This window comes from Peromyscus eremicus, chromosome 5, assembly GCF_949786415.1.
Source record: "Peromyscus eremicus chromosome 5, PerEre_H2_v1, whole genome shotgun sequence".
Taxonomy (NCBI): Eukaryota; Metazoa; Chordata; class Mammalia; order Rodentia; family Cricetidae; genus Peromyscus; species Peromyscus eremicus.
The window spans coordinates 61,373,313-61,388,423 of NC_081420.1; the positions used below are offsets into that span (position 1 = coordinate 61,373,313).

General features: G+C 40.8%; 1 protein-coding gene across 2 annotated transcripts in view; it reads left to right on the forward strand.

Moving 5' to 3' along the window:
* Positions 1–15,111, forward strand: part of Cdc123 (cell division cycle 123) — a 52,212-nt gene that overhangs the window by 551 nt on the left and 36,550 nt on the right. For both annotated transcript variants that reach the window (XM_059263557.1, XM_059263558.1), the window contains exons 2-4: positions 3,577–3,648; positions 7,435–7,492; positions 8,073–8,105. In XM_059263557.1, the coding sequence (XP_059119540.1) occupies positions 3,577–3,648; positions 7,435–7,492; positions 8,073–8,105 (163 nt within the window). The remainder of the gene's footprint in view (positions 1–3,576; positions 3,649–7,434; positions 7,493–8,072; positions 8,106–15,111) is intronic.

Sequence of the window (15,111 nt, forward strand, 5' to 3'; positions counted from 1 at the left end):
TGCTTCCCGTTGCGAGTCCTTGGAGCGTGTCAAGAGAGGTAGGAAAGCAGTGAGGGTCATAGGCAGGGTAAATTGAGATCGATACTTTTGGAATTGACAGAAGCACAAGGTGATAAACAAAACAAAGCAAAACCGGGTAGTCCACCTTGCCACTTGTTGGTTGTTTTTGCTCTTTGCTAATCACTCACAGAGGCTTATTCTTAAGTATAAATGCTTGGCCTTAGTTTGGCTTGTTGCTAGCCAGCTTTTTTTTTTTTAACTTTAAATTATCCTGTCTTACCTTTTGCCTCTGGGCTTCTACTTTTCTCTTCTGTAAATCTTAATTTACTTTTACTCCGTGGTTCGCTGTGTAGCTAGTGGCTGACGCCTGATGTCTTCCTCTGCTTGCTTTTCTTCTTGCTCCTCCTAGATTTCTCCTTTTATTTATTCTCTCTGCCTGCCAGCCCCGCCTTTTCTCCTGCCTCGATATTGGTCGTTCAGCTCTTTATTAGACCATCAGGTGTTTCAGGCAGGCACAGTAACACAGCTTCACAGAGTTAAACAAATGCAACGTAAAGCAATGCAACACATCTTTGCATCATTAAAGCAAATGTTCCACAGCATAAACAAATGTAGCACATCTTAAAATAATATTCTACAACAGCCATTGACTAACCCGACTGGTGATAGTTACTGAGTTCCATCACTGTAAAATGAGGGCAGGGATACTGACCCGACCTTAAGTGTGTTGTGAAGCTCCGTTATGGTAGTGTATAGGAAGCATTAGATGGTTACATTGCTACTGATGACCCAGTGTTCTGAGAAGCAGCAGTCCATCTGGAAAGAGAATGGGATGGTACTTGTCCTCTAGTTCCCTGGCCTAGAACAAGGAGTCTATTCAGGTTTGCAGAATGCCTCTGGTGAATTGCCTCCAGATGTAGGTAAGGCTTTCATTCACTAACAGAGGGATAGATAGTATATATATCTCCAAAGACCGTGGGTATCCATGGGTAGGTAGGATTTCCTGCATTTTACTCACTTCTCCTTTAGACTTACCTAGATTGTCACTTATTTGGACATCAACTGTCTTTCCCTTTTCATTCCGTCCTCTTTTTGAATTTTGAAGGCTTGGAAGAGCACTTGCTTTCCAGTGCTCTTGGAATAACTTCCAAGGTTATTCAAAAGACATTTCTTTTCCATCGTGCTATTCAGACACAGGCTCTCTTTCTGGTTATACATGTTGTAATGGAATGTATAGTAACACAAAATAAGATAATTCTTGCATTGAAGATGGCCAGTCACATGAAAGAAGAGCTGTTGATGCAGCAGTAATTGCTGGCTGTCACTAGTTATCTTTCCTAGCTGAAATTCCAGTCCTTCATTAACTTACATAATTAAAGTTAAGCTGTGGGTCTGAAATAATGTTTGGATTATTTCTTTGGTGTTGGTATGACAGATGGTTCACTTGTGAACTTGTCAGTTATTTTTGTGCTGAAAATCCTTTTTTGTTCATTTTTTCTATCTTTTTGAAAGAGTCTGGTTATCAAACTGGTAACCTTCCTATCTCAGTCTCCCAAGTGCTGGGGATACAGACTGCACTACCATTCCCAGCCTGGCCCTGAATTTTCTTAAGAACTGTCCTTTGGTGTCTGTGTAACTGTCTGTTGTAACCTCTGACATAGTGTACCTTCGCCTTAAGCAGAATAAGCATACAGTGATTAACAGTCAGACTCTAGCGTCAGAACCATCTGTCTGAGTTTGAATTCTGGTTCTATCAGCATCTTCAGCAAATTACTTCATCTCCCTGAACCTCATTTGGAAAACACAGGAAGTAGTAGGATTGTCATGAGTGTTACATAAAATAAAATACTTAAACTGCTGCTGCTCTTTCTAATACATAGTAAACACACACAGAAATGTTGCTTGTTACCTTTTGGATTTAATATTTTAATTCACTTAAAATGTATGCCATGCATATGAAGATGATAGTGGAAATAAGCCAGTAAGTGGGATTTTATGGTATCACTAAGCAGTCTATGACTAAGCTGTGTTACCTAAACCCACCTTTAAAATGTTTATTTATTCATTTATTTATTTAATTTGTGTGTGTGTGTGTGTGTGTGTGTGTGTGTATGTGTATGTGTATGTGTGTGTGTTGGGCATGTGGAGGTTACAGGACAACATAACAGGATTCCGTTTTCTCCTTCCACCGTGTGAGTCCTGGGGATTGAACCTCATTATCAGACTTGATGACAGGTACCTTTACCCACTAAGCCTTCTTACCTGTCCAGACTAAAAGCATGTATTCTTTTTGAAACCTTTTCCCCTATTTAACTTGGTGATGCCACTAGCACCTAACAAGACAGCCCTTCCACAATCCAGACAAATCAAGTCCCCACATCGGGTCCTGGTGACAGACCTAAGTCCAGTTTGGTGAACTAATTTGTTATATTGGAGCCACTTAGAAGAATATGGGGGAGGGGTTACTTCCAGGAACAGAAATGACTCACAGTCAGCTGCATCACCAGATGCCCATCCCAGCACAGGTAACAGTTCACAAAGCTGGGACTGTAGAACATAGTACATGGGACCTTAGAGCATATTGAAAGACAGTGAATTTTGCCTTCAAAGTTTGAATTTGAGCATGTGGCAGCCATTGTCTGCTTTAGTGCTGAAAATATACCTTCTGACTATTGTCTTAGAATTATTATTTAGTGTTTTATTATTTTTGCTTCAAAGCTGATTATGCAAATTTATTTTTAAAAATAATTTTTATTTCTTCCTTGAGAACTTCATATATGTATACAATGTATTTTGATCCTATTCATGCCATTTCCCCCTTATACTCTCAGGTTTAAGTAACACAGTCTACTTCCCAACTTCCTGTCCTGTATTTTTTTTTTTTTTTTAATATCTCAGTTCAGTTAGTGATGCCTGTGTGTGCATGGGGGTAAGGCCACCCACTGGAGTTTGGGCAATCTTCCAGTAGCCACATCACCTAAGAAAACGACCCTTTTTCCCACAGCAACCATCGATTGTCAATTGCTCTCAGCTGGGAGTGGGGCTTGTGAGCTCCCCACCCCGCTTCATGCTGGGATTTTGTTTGTCTGATCTTTTGTTGGTAACCACAGCTGCTGGGAGTTCATGAGTGCAGTGCCACATCATGTCCAGAAAACAGCATTCTCTAGTGCTCCTCCCCACCCCCTGACTCTTTAGCAATGTTCTCTGAACCTCAGGTGTGAGGTTTCTATAGATGTCCCGTTTAGAGGTGAGCATTCCATCGTCACTCATTCTCAGCATTCTGATCAGTTGTGATTTTTATCTGGTTCTCTGGATTTGGCTGGTATTTTTTCTTATTTCACTGTAAGAACTACTGTGGTAATTATGTAAACTGAAGTGTGTATTCATATTATACTGAGCTAGTTAGAAACAAGCCTAAGCTATAATCCAAGCTTTCCTAATTAATAATAAGTCTCCGTGGTTTTTTTTTTTTAATGAGCTGATGCCCCCTCCCCTCCCAAAAATCTGTCTACATCTCTCCTCTGTGCTAATCCTTTTAAATGATGCCCTTTTTTGGTATATTTTGTTTTTTTCCAGTGTCATTCTCCCACTTCCTCAGAATGTGAAAGACTATTTACTTGACGATGGGACTCTGGTGGTTTCAGGAAGGTAAAGTATATCAGAAAACAATTCTTTATAATCATAAAGAAATGGTGTACCGATTAAGTCAACATTTTTGCATGGGTGAATAGATTAGCCTAGGCATACCATCCTCTTCATTCAGGAGGCAGAGGCAGATGGACCTCTGTGAGCTCAAGGCCAGCCTGGTCTACACAGCAATTTCCAGGCCAACCTGTACTACACAGTGAAAGCCTATCTCAAAGTAAATAAACAAATAAGCACGTCCTTGAGATTGATGTTCAGGTCCTCATGGCTGCACAGCAAGTGCTTTTGCTCCTGACCCACCTCCTCAGCCCCCTTGTGTGTGTTTTTGAAACAGTTTTATCATATTCCACACTGGCCTGAACTTTACTGTGTGTGCCAGTTGGCCTTGTTATTGCCTGCTGGATTTTTAGTGTAGCTTTCTGGATTGTATTTCTGGCATTGATTACCCCTTTTCTTTTTTTGTTTTTTTCTTTCTTTAAAAAAATTTTTTTAAATTATTTATTTGTTCCTATTTTATGTCCATTGTTTTGTCTGTGTGAGGTTGCTAGATTCTCTGGAACTAGAGTTACAGACAATTAGGAGCTGCCATGTCGGTGCTGGGAATTGAACCCACGTCCTTTGGAAGAGCAGCCAGTACTCTTAACCGCTGAGCTATCTCTCCAATCCCCTGAGCTATCTCTCCAGCCCTCTCTTTCTTTCTTTTTTTGTTTGTGTTTGAAGACAGGGTTTCTCTGTGTAGCTCTGGCTGTCCTGGAGCTTGCTCTGTAGACTAGGCTGGCCTCAAACTCAGAGATCTGCCTGCTTCTGCCTCCTGAGTGCTGGGATTACAGGCATGATACACCACTCCCTGGCCATTGATAACCTTTTAATAACTTGAAAATCGTTAAAGTAGAGTCTCATTAGTGTGGTGTAATTAAAGGATAAGGAAATAATTTAAAAAAAAAAGAAAAAAGACTGCAAGCTCAGTATTAGGGTTCTGGCTAACATGGTAAGTTTAAGTCTGAGTTGAATCTTGTGCACTGAAAAGGAAGCTGCTGCTCCCAAGTGTAGTATATATAATAACTCACAGTAGTACTGACCCCTAATGTTAGAAGACATTTTATACATTTCCATGCTGTGGACATTGAAGAGCCTTCTGTATTGACTTTTCATCCGTCAGATGCTTGCACGAGTCTCAGGTATTGGCAAGCACCATGTGGAATGAACAGTGTTAGTTGAGGGTGTTCTATAACACCATTCATGGGGAGATGTAAGCAGGTGTCTACTCGCCCCATATCGGGGACTGGTGACAGACCTAAGTCCAGTTTGGTGAACTAATTTGTTATATTGGAGCCACTTAGAAGAATATGGGGGAGGGATTACTTCCAGGAACAGAAATGACTCACAGTCAGCTGCATCACCAGATGCCCATCCCAGCACAGGTGGCAGTTCACAAAGCTGGGACTGTAGAACATAGTACATGGGACCTTAGAGCATATTGAAAGACAGTAAATTTTGCCTTCAAAGTTTGAATTTGAGCAATTTTCTGCCTAGAAGTTCATATTAAGCCAACTACTCCACTCACCACCATGAATATGAGAGATAGGAATAAAAATGTTTTCATATATGTATATATTCAAAAGCTTTTCCCGTATGCATTCTAGAGCTTGTTTCAATAAAATGGTAAACTAAGAGAAACAAGAATGTAGTACCTGTAGAGACCCACAGAGGTTTCCTAGTAAGAACTTACTCAGGGTCTAAGAATCTGAGCTTGCTTTACCCAGCAAGGCTGCATAAGGGGATGATTTGACCACGGGTGTGGTTACCAGGTGTTTGGAAGGGTCTACACTTGGCTGTGCGGTGTGCTGTGATCTAGCAAGGGGGAGGTCTTTTGCTTCGTCCCTTGGCATTGTTATAAAATGCCCTTTTGAAGAGGCAGAAGGGACTGTTGGATTTTGATCCAGGTCCCGAAGCTATCCTATGTTTCTGTCTTTTTCCTTTTCACTATCTTTCGATCTAAAAGTTCCATGTCATTCTGGTTTTTGCTTTTTTTTTTTTCTAGGTAAATGGTATGGGATTTTATGTTCTATATTTCATATTGCATAATAATCATCTTGATCCCTTACCTATTGCAGCATAACACAGCACCTCAAACTTAGCAGCTTAAACCAGGGCCCGTTTTGTTTGTCACTGATTCCTGGCAGCGTCTCTCACATTGCTGCATATCTTGCAAGCAGAATCACGGCCATCTTTCTTGACCATCTTTCCAGGAGTGTTTATACATAGCAGGCAGCCTGAGGAGGAGAGAGGGTGTCTCCCTCCAGAATAGAAGCAGCTTAGCTATCTCCCTGGGTTATGCATGGAGCAGGTGTACTTGGATCTCTTTGTAAAAGATGAGACTCCTTAAGAGGACAGCCCTTCAGTTGTCCTGCAAACTCGGGCCACTCTGTGCTGACCCTGTAAGACTGGAGAGTTCAGAGGGAACTAATTCAGAGATGCTTTGTGCTGTCCTGTGAGTAACAGAGCCCTTTGTTTCTGAGTCGGGAATCTCATGATATCTGCTAATGTCCAACCAACTGTGGGCTGTGCTCTTTTTAACTGGTACATATGGAAAAATTAATCTTCTTCATCCTCAGCCCTGGGCAAGTCTTCTGTTGGTCTTGCTAAAGTCACATGGCTGTAGTCATTTGGTGACCAGCCTGAGGTGGGTCATCATAAGATGGACTACCTCACATGTCTGACAGTTAAAGCTCTCACTTGGGTCTCCTTTTCCTTGGGTCTCCTTTTCCATGTGGACCACCTCATCCTCAGTAAGACGAGCATTAGCTTCTTTACAGAGCGATGTGAGGAGGCTGTGAGGACTACTGGTGACCTAGTACAGAGTCAGGTGCTATTGCTTTCGATAAATTGTGTGGGTCAGAATGAGTCTTGAAGCTAGTCTAAATTAGAGGGATGGGGAAATATATTCTGGAATGTGATGTGTGGAAAGGCAGAGTAACCCTGCAAAGAAATATGTGGGAAGTTCGTGGGCCTGCCTGCCTGCCTCCTTTCCTCTCTCCATCCCGCCTTTTACTTTCTTCCTTGTGTAGATCCAGAGTAATCTTGACACCATCGCACATGCTCAGTTTTCCTCGTACAAACAAGAAGTCTTGGTTTTGCGCCCAGTGCTGTTCCAGAGCTGTGTGGATAGCTCTTCCCATTCCCCTCTGTATCTGCCCTCATCCTGTCTGTCTTCCCTGTCTTCACTACCACTTCCTCAAATATTTGGATCAAAGTTGTACATGATTCTTACAATGTTAATAGAAATGGAGTTTGGTTTTTTTTCTTCCTGGTTTGAGTGATTTCTGAGCAGGCAGAACATTTTTATTCTGCCATCTCTTACTGGCAGTATACTCCCATTAATTCCACATTTTATTTATTTATCCATTCATCCATACATTCATACATTCATACATCCATCTGTCTATGGTTTTTTGAGACAGAGTTTCTCTGTGTAGCCCTGGCTGTCCTGGACCAGGCTGGCCTCTAACTCAGAGATCTACCTGCCTCTGCCTCCTGAGTGCTGGGATTAAAGGTGTGCGTTACAACCTCCTGGCGTTTATTTATTTTAATTCCATATTTTTATTAGCTTCTGTCTCAAGAAGTGAACATTTGTTTATATTAATCTCCAAACCTAAAGCTATCTGTTTTGCCTTTATCTTATTTATTTATTTACTTACTTACTAATTTATAAATTCAATACATTTGAAATTATGACTTCATGGCACCAAAGTATTTTTCTCAGTTAAATTTTGCTTTATGTTTTCTTAGGGAAGATCCGCCAACATGTTCCCAGCCAGACAGTGACAATGAAGCAGAAGAAACACAGGTCAGTAGAGAACAGTCTGTTTAGTATCTGTTCTCATTTAGACAATCTCTGAAATGCTTTTGACAGATCTTACCTTACGTTTTATTACATGAAAGTCTTACTTTGACATAGATATGTCATAGATACATATACATGGTGTATGTGTGTGGTATATATGTTTGTGCATACTATGTATGTGCCCCATATGTGTGCATTGCAGAGGCCAGTGAAGGACATCCAGTATCCTGCTCTGTCAGTCTCCATTGTATTTCCTTGGGATGTTCTCTTGCTGAACTTGGAGCTCACTGCTTTTCAGCTAGGCTAACACTGGCCTGCAAGCCCCAGGGATACCCTCAACCCCACTCCAACACTAGGGTTCCAGGCATGCCCAGCCACTTCTGGTTTTTTATGTGGGAATTGAAGATTAGAACTCAGGCCTTCATGCTTGAGTAGCAAGTGCTTTTACCTACTGAGCTGTCTCCTCATATAGCATGTTCAGGGACAGATGTCTCCTGTGTGTCATTTTTAGGTAGCATACTGCCTTTGTTATCCCAGTATGGTATTTAAATTGAATGTGTTCTTTCTCTCCTCGTCCATGCAGTGGTCCGATGATGAGAACACAGCGACACTTACGGTAAGAGCAAAGCCGCACCAACATGGGGCAGCCTCACACTGTTGCACAAGAATGGGCCTCAAGGCTTAAGTGCCTGCCTCTGAGTGTGATGAGCGTGCCTTGGGGTGCCTCACTGTCTGTGGGTGATCACTTACTGTTTGTAGAAACAGCTTATGTCATTGCTTAACAGGCAAGCATAGTTTGCCCTCTTCCCCTTTTCCTTACAAAAGAAATATCAAGAGTACATATTTGATGCTCAGCTTGCTTCTGTTAGATCCTGAAAAATGGAATCAAGCCAAATATTAGCTCTGAGGTTCCCAGATGAAGAGGAATTAAAGTGGAAAGTCTGTATTCATTTATTCAAAGATATTTAAATGGCATAAAGTTATTTCTTTCAAGTGAGACTGAAGTACTACTCAAAAGTACTTTGTTTATTTCAATTAAAGAGATACAATTTCAAGGATACATGAGAAGACATGGAGATATCTAAAAGTGATGCTATTTCCTTAGATTACCGTGCTAACAGATGCGGAGATGGGAATTTTTGTCTTGTTTATTCCAGATGCCATACATATCACGCTTATATGTGAAAATCCCATTCAGCTCAGTGTGATTCTATCATACTCAGGCCGTTAACTTGGGCTTTGTGGGACAAAGGTATTTATTCAATTTCTGCCATCAGAGGGTTTGTAAACCAGGGAGAAGGATGACTTAAGGTAGGAGGGAGATGGTCAGGATTTTAAAACAGAGGGAACAGTTAACCGGGAACATCTAGAAATGCTTCAATGGGAAGCAACATGTGGCCAGGATTTTTTTTTTCTTTTAAGATTTATTTATTATGTATACAATGTTCTGTCTGCAGGCCAGAAGAGGGCATCAGATCTCATTACAGATGGTTGTGAGCCACCATGTGGTTGCTGGGAATTGAACTCAGGACCTTAGGAAGAGCAGGCAGTGCTCTTATCTGCTTGAGCCATCTCTCCAGCCCCGTGGCCAGGATTTTTAAAATAAAATATTTCTATGAACTCTTTGAGAATTTCATATCTACATACAGTGCATTTTGATCATATTCATATTTACTTCTCCCCCGGACTCTCAGACCCACTCTCATCTCCACTCCCAACTTTATGTCCTCTTTTTGATTACCCACCCACTTTGTGCTATGTATATACTTATGGATACGGAGCCATCCATCCACTGATACATTTGACCTGGATCTTAATTAGTATATGAGCTCACATTTAAATAATATAGATGGATAGACAATGTATTATTACTATAACTGGACAATTTATTTCTGTTTGTTAATATTTATTCATTATGTGTATGTTTGCAGGTGCACATGTATGTAGGTGCACATGCACACATGTCCATGTGCATGTGGAGTCCAGAGGACAACCTTGGGTATCATTATTAAGAATGCTATTTTGGGAGGCAGAGGCAGGTGGATCTCTGTGAGTTCGAGGCCAACCTAGTCTACAAAGTGAGTTCCAGAACAGCTAGGACTGTTACACGAGAAACCCTGTCTGAAAAAAACAAGAAATAGAAGAGAGATTGAGAGAGAGAGAACATCATTCACTTCATTTGAGACAGAGTCTATCATTGGCTGGAACTTGTCAATTAGGCTAGGCTGGCTGACCAGCAAGCCCCAGGTTTCTTCCTATTCCCACTCTACCTTGATGTGAGCCTTGAGTTTTTATGTGACTTCTGGGGATCGCTCATGGAAAGCAGGTACTTCACATATCTAAAGAGATGGGTTTCATCATGACCTCTCCATGCATGTGTGTTGTCACACTTGGCTCTTTGTTTCCCCAGTGTCTTCTCTCCTCTCCTTGTGCTCCCGTTCTTCTCAAGTAGCTTCTCTTTCTGCTCTCGTGTCATGTGTCCCCTTCCCAGACTGAGTAACTTAGAAACAAGAGAGATTTGTTTCTCAGAGGAAACCCAAGAACAAGGTACACATAGTGTCTGGGGAGAGGTTATCTCTGCTTCAAGGTAGCCCCTTATTGCTAAGGAGGCAGGGAAGATGAAGAGCTGGAGGATTCTCTGATGTCCTTTCTGCAGCTATTAACTCTATTTATGAAGGTATAGCTAGCCCCCCATGATTTAACTTTGCAAACGTCATACCTCCCAATATCACTGTGGTTGGGATTAAGGTTTGACATGAATTTTGGAGAAACACAAACTTTAAAATCAGAACAGTGGGAACTGGAGAGATGGCTCAGTGGGCAAAAATGTTTGCTGCTAATATAGAAGTCCTGGGTTCAATTTTCAGCATCTATATCAGGTGGTTTATAACCACCTGTAACTTCAGCTCCAGGAGATCTCATGCTATATGGCTTCTGGCCTTTGGGCACCCCTACACACACATTGCATGTGAACTCATACAATAAATAAATAGACAAGTCTTGAAATCAGAGTGTGCGCGCGCGCGCGCTCTCTCTCTCTCTCTCTCTCTCTCTCTCTCTCTCTCTCTCTCTCTCTTTCTGTGTGTGTGTGTGTGTGTGTGTGTGTGTGTGTGTGTGTGTTTTCCATGCTCCTGTGTACTGAGAAAGTACAGAATCAGTGTCATTCTTCATAGTAGCAGGGAACATACTTCATGCCATTATGCTTGCTTCTGAATACTATTCGCCACTAAACTGAAACTTCTTAGAGAAACCTAGGACTGAAGTTGGGAAAGTAAGATGACCCACAGTAGCTTGCTATGCCAGAAACTAAGGAAATGGAAAAGGATGATGGGGACATGACAAAAAGAACCAGAAACCAACTCTCTATATACTCTTTAAAAATATCAAAGTCATGAACAGTAAGTACCACAGAGAGAGGAACTAACTTAGAGGTTATAGAAATTAATGAAACGTGACACCTAACTACAGTGGATGCTTCAGACTGGACTCTAGATAAGGAAAAAAGTTCTGATTTTTCTTTTGCTATAAAAGACTGTTAGGGCAGTGGGCATGCTTCAATACCACCTAGAAAGTAGGCAATGATGTTCGATTTCTGTAAGCCTCCTGATTGCGATCACTTTACTCTTTTATCAAAGAATGTTTAAACAGCTTTTTAGGGAATGAATATTCATATTTAGGGATAAAGGGACTTAGTGATTGCAGTGTGTTCTAAAATGGCATGGGGAAAGAATTCATTACGCAATGTAAAGATAAATAAATAGACATGCATAGAGAGTAGGGCTTGGGGAACCATGATAAAGCCGATGCGGTGAAAAGGAGACAGTCTGAATAGTATGTGAGCATTCTTGCTGATCTTACATTTCTGGAAGTCTGACATCATTTTACAATAAAAAGCTAATGTCTATTTAAGTAATTAGGTTCTCCAGGTAGAATTAAGTAGAGATGGGCAGTAGGAACACTCATGGATGGATAATTCTTAGCCGAGGAGATATTGAAGCCTGGTCCATTGAAGGAAAATCCAAAGTAAATCATTCACTAGTATAATTAAAAAGCTATCAAATGAGGAACACCCCCATATGCCAAAGAGAGAATGAGTATGAATCAACATGCATATAATCCTAGCACTCAGGAGACTCAGGTGTGAGGACTGCAATCTGGGCTCCATCTTGGGCTGAAAAACTAGGCCTTGTCTCAAAAACAAAGACAGAAGTAATAATCAAGACTTCAAAAGCACCATGGTGAACTTGTAATTGGGAAATACAGCTAAAAGACAATGCAACTTGGATTCATCTCAGTGTTCCTCCTCCAAATCAAGTTGTTAAAAGTGTGCATAGGGACTGGAGAGATGGTTCAGCGGTCAAAAGCACTGGTTGCATTTCCAGACAACCCAGGTTTGGTTCCTAGGACCCACATGGCAGCTTATAGCCAGCTATAACTCTAGTTCTGAGTGACCTGTTGACCTCTGCTGGACTCTATGGTGCCAGACTTGGATACAACACAGTACATACATACAGACAGACGAAACAGTCATACACATAAGATAAAAAAAAAAAAAAAATGAAACCTTAAAAAGATAAAAGTGTGCATAGCAAGTGATAGTATTATATAAAATTCTTAGAATGCCATATTTATGGACAAGTATGTGTACTATTGAGTTAAAGTCATGAATGTAGAAGAATATACACTAGGTTTATAATGATGGTCAGGATCTTTATTGCTCTCAGGAACATTTTTCCTTTAAGAAATCTACAACTGGGATTGGGGATTTAGCTCAGTGGTAGAGTGTTTGCCTAGCATGCGCAACACCCTGGGTTCCATCCTCAGCTCCACAAAGAAAAAAAAAAAGAAAAAGAAATCTACAACTAACAATTTAGTTTTGCTTCACTAGATAAAGAAAAAGTAAAACAAGCAAAACACATAAGGTTCGAGTTAAATATGCCAAATTGTTGAATGTTTCAATCTAGGAACATGAGCAAATATAACTTTTTATATACATTTTGTAGTTCTTAAAAACAATTAGGACCAAAAAAGAAAAAGAAAGAAAAAGGAAAAAAGAAACCTAGCCTTTGAATGATTGTGGTGCGGAATTGAGGTTAGAAAGGCAGCTGATGAGACATCAGAAAGTCTAGGGATATCAATTGAATGTGTGGGTTTTTATCCCACTCACAATGGGAACTTCCCCCTGGACAACTGACTGGTGTCTGTGTTCAAAACTGGCAATTGAGCTGTGAGCTTGAAACAATAATATTAATGTCACCTGTTTATTAGTCATTTTCAGAGTATAAAAATCATGATTCCGATGCAGATATGAAACTTTATTTAACACATTTTTAAAGATTTTACTTTTAACTTTTGGAGGAACCAGGTGCAGGTATTAAAATTGGTTAAAAATAGAATGTAAAGAAAAGGCATAATGATCAGGAGTATTAAGTGAATATGTAATCCTCTGGGATGGGAGAGATGGTAACTGGATCCCTTTCAGGATACCCATAGGACTTAGCTAAAGTTAGCTATAGTTTACCAAGTTGTTCACAGTGAAAATCACATAATGGTGTGCTATATGTCAACTTTTATAATTTACATTTTTCTGTAGGATTCATGGTTTAGTATTTCATAAGGTTGAATGCTTTTGAAGATTGAGAGAACCAGTCAAATCTTTTAAAATGTAATAAACAGACCTGGGCGTAGTGGTGCATGGCAGTGATTCCAGCGAAATGAAGATCAAGAGTGAGGGTCAAGAGTTCAAGGCCAGTTTTGACTACACAGTGATTTTTAGGTCAGCCTGTGCTACCTGAAGACCTGTCTCAAAAAAAAAAAAAAAAAGCAAAACAATACAAACAAACAAAAAACCCAAGGGTTTTTGCAGATTGCCTAAAGTGCACATAGCCCTGGAGTCAATCTTTAGCACTGCAAAAACCAAAGCAAAATGTATGAAATACAGCAGTCCTTCTATGCAATGCTTTGTGGAGTAGGAAAATAAAATTATTTTGTCTTTGCAATTATTATTTTAAATTTTATGTGTATGGGTGTTTTGCCTGCTTTTACGTCTGTGCACCACATTCCTGATTGTTGCCTGTGGAGGTCAGAAGGGAGGTTAGGATCTCCTGGAACTGGAGTTACAGACAGCTGTGAACTGCTATGTGGGTGATGAGAATTGAATCCGGGTCCTGTAGAAGAGCAGCCAGTGCTCTTAACCATTGAGCCATCTCTACTGCCCCAGTTGTATCTCTTATAGAAGCTACTGCTGATGCAGAACTTAGATAAGTGGCTTTTATTGACAGCCCGAGGACAGCCAGACCAGCAGCTTCTGGTGATTATGAGGAAGTAATTTGCATGACACCAATCCTACATCCTTTTGATGGGAGAGACAAGTGGGAATACAGGATTCCTAACTCAAATGTTCATAGACAGCTCTTCATGACTGTGTCTATGCTGAGTTGATGGTAGTCTAGTGGAAGAGAGATAGGGTACAGTCTATCAGATAGTGAAAGAACTTGTTAACCAGCCTATAGGTTGGCATCTTGCTTACAATTAACCCTTTCTAGAGCTGAGAGTGTTTCTTAGTGTTAGAGTGCTTGACTGCACGCACAGGCCAGGGATCAAGTCTTAGCCCACAAATCAAACGAAACCTACCAATGAGTTGTTTCTAATTGGGAGATACATTTCCATTTTTAAGAACTTACTCTTTTGGCCTTTTCCCCAGAATCTTCTCAGTTTTTTTCTTTTTCTTCACTGAGCTAGATCTTTGAGAGTCCATAGGCGCCATCTGGGTTTTGTAGTGTGTGGATAATTTTAGACTTTGTCAGAATATTTTTCTACTATGGAGTTTGGTTAATTTTTTTCAGAACCTGCAGTTGCCCAGTAGGGGGCAGCAACCCCCTCCCTAGAGGCGAATGCAGTTGGAGAGTGACAGAAGAGATTATCCTCATTCCATCCCCCTTGATATTTACCTAAAGCCTAAGGCAGGGCCTATTGGCAGTCAAGCCTATCTTCCTGTTGAATAGTAGTATTTCTGTCACTTCCTGGTTGAAACAAACACTAGACTGAGCCTGTCTAACTCAACCAAAAAGAAAAGGACATTTTAACTTACCGAGGTACTATTTGGGATTTTTGCTTGTATTAAAACTTGCCTGTAAATAGTAGCATTTAGGTATAGTTTATCACATCATGTATTTTTTGTTTTCACTGAACATTTCCCATAAATGGCCCTTTAAACATTGAGTGCTATTTCTGAGACCCGGAGTGTATGTACAAGCAATACCCCAGTCTCTTCTTTTGAAAAATACTAGCTCTCATTAGTCCGTGTGTGTGTGTGTGTGTGTGTGTGTGTGTGTGTGTGTGTGTGTCCATGTGTCCATGTGTCCATGTGTCCATGTGTCCATGTTCATGAAGCCGGAGGAAGATACTGGGTGTGGTCCTCTGTTGCTCTTCATCTCATTGCCTTTAAAAGGGGGTCTCTCAATAAACTTGAGCTGGCTGGGCAGTGAGCTCTTGCAGTCTGCTTGTCTCTGCCCTCCCAGTGCTGGGGTTATAGGTGTGGGCAGCCATGCCTGGCTTTTGTACTGAGGGTCTAAACTGAAGTCTTTATTCTTGTTGTGCAGAGTGCACTTACACACTGCCTT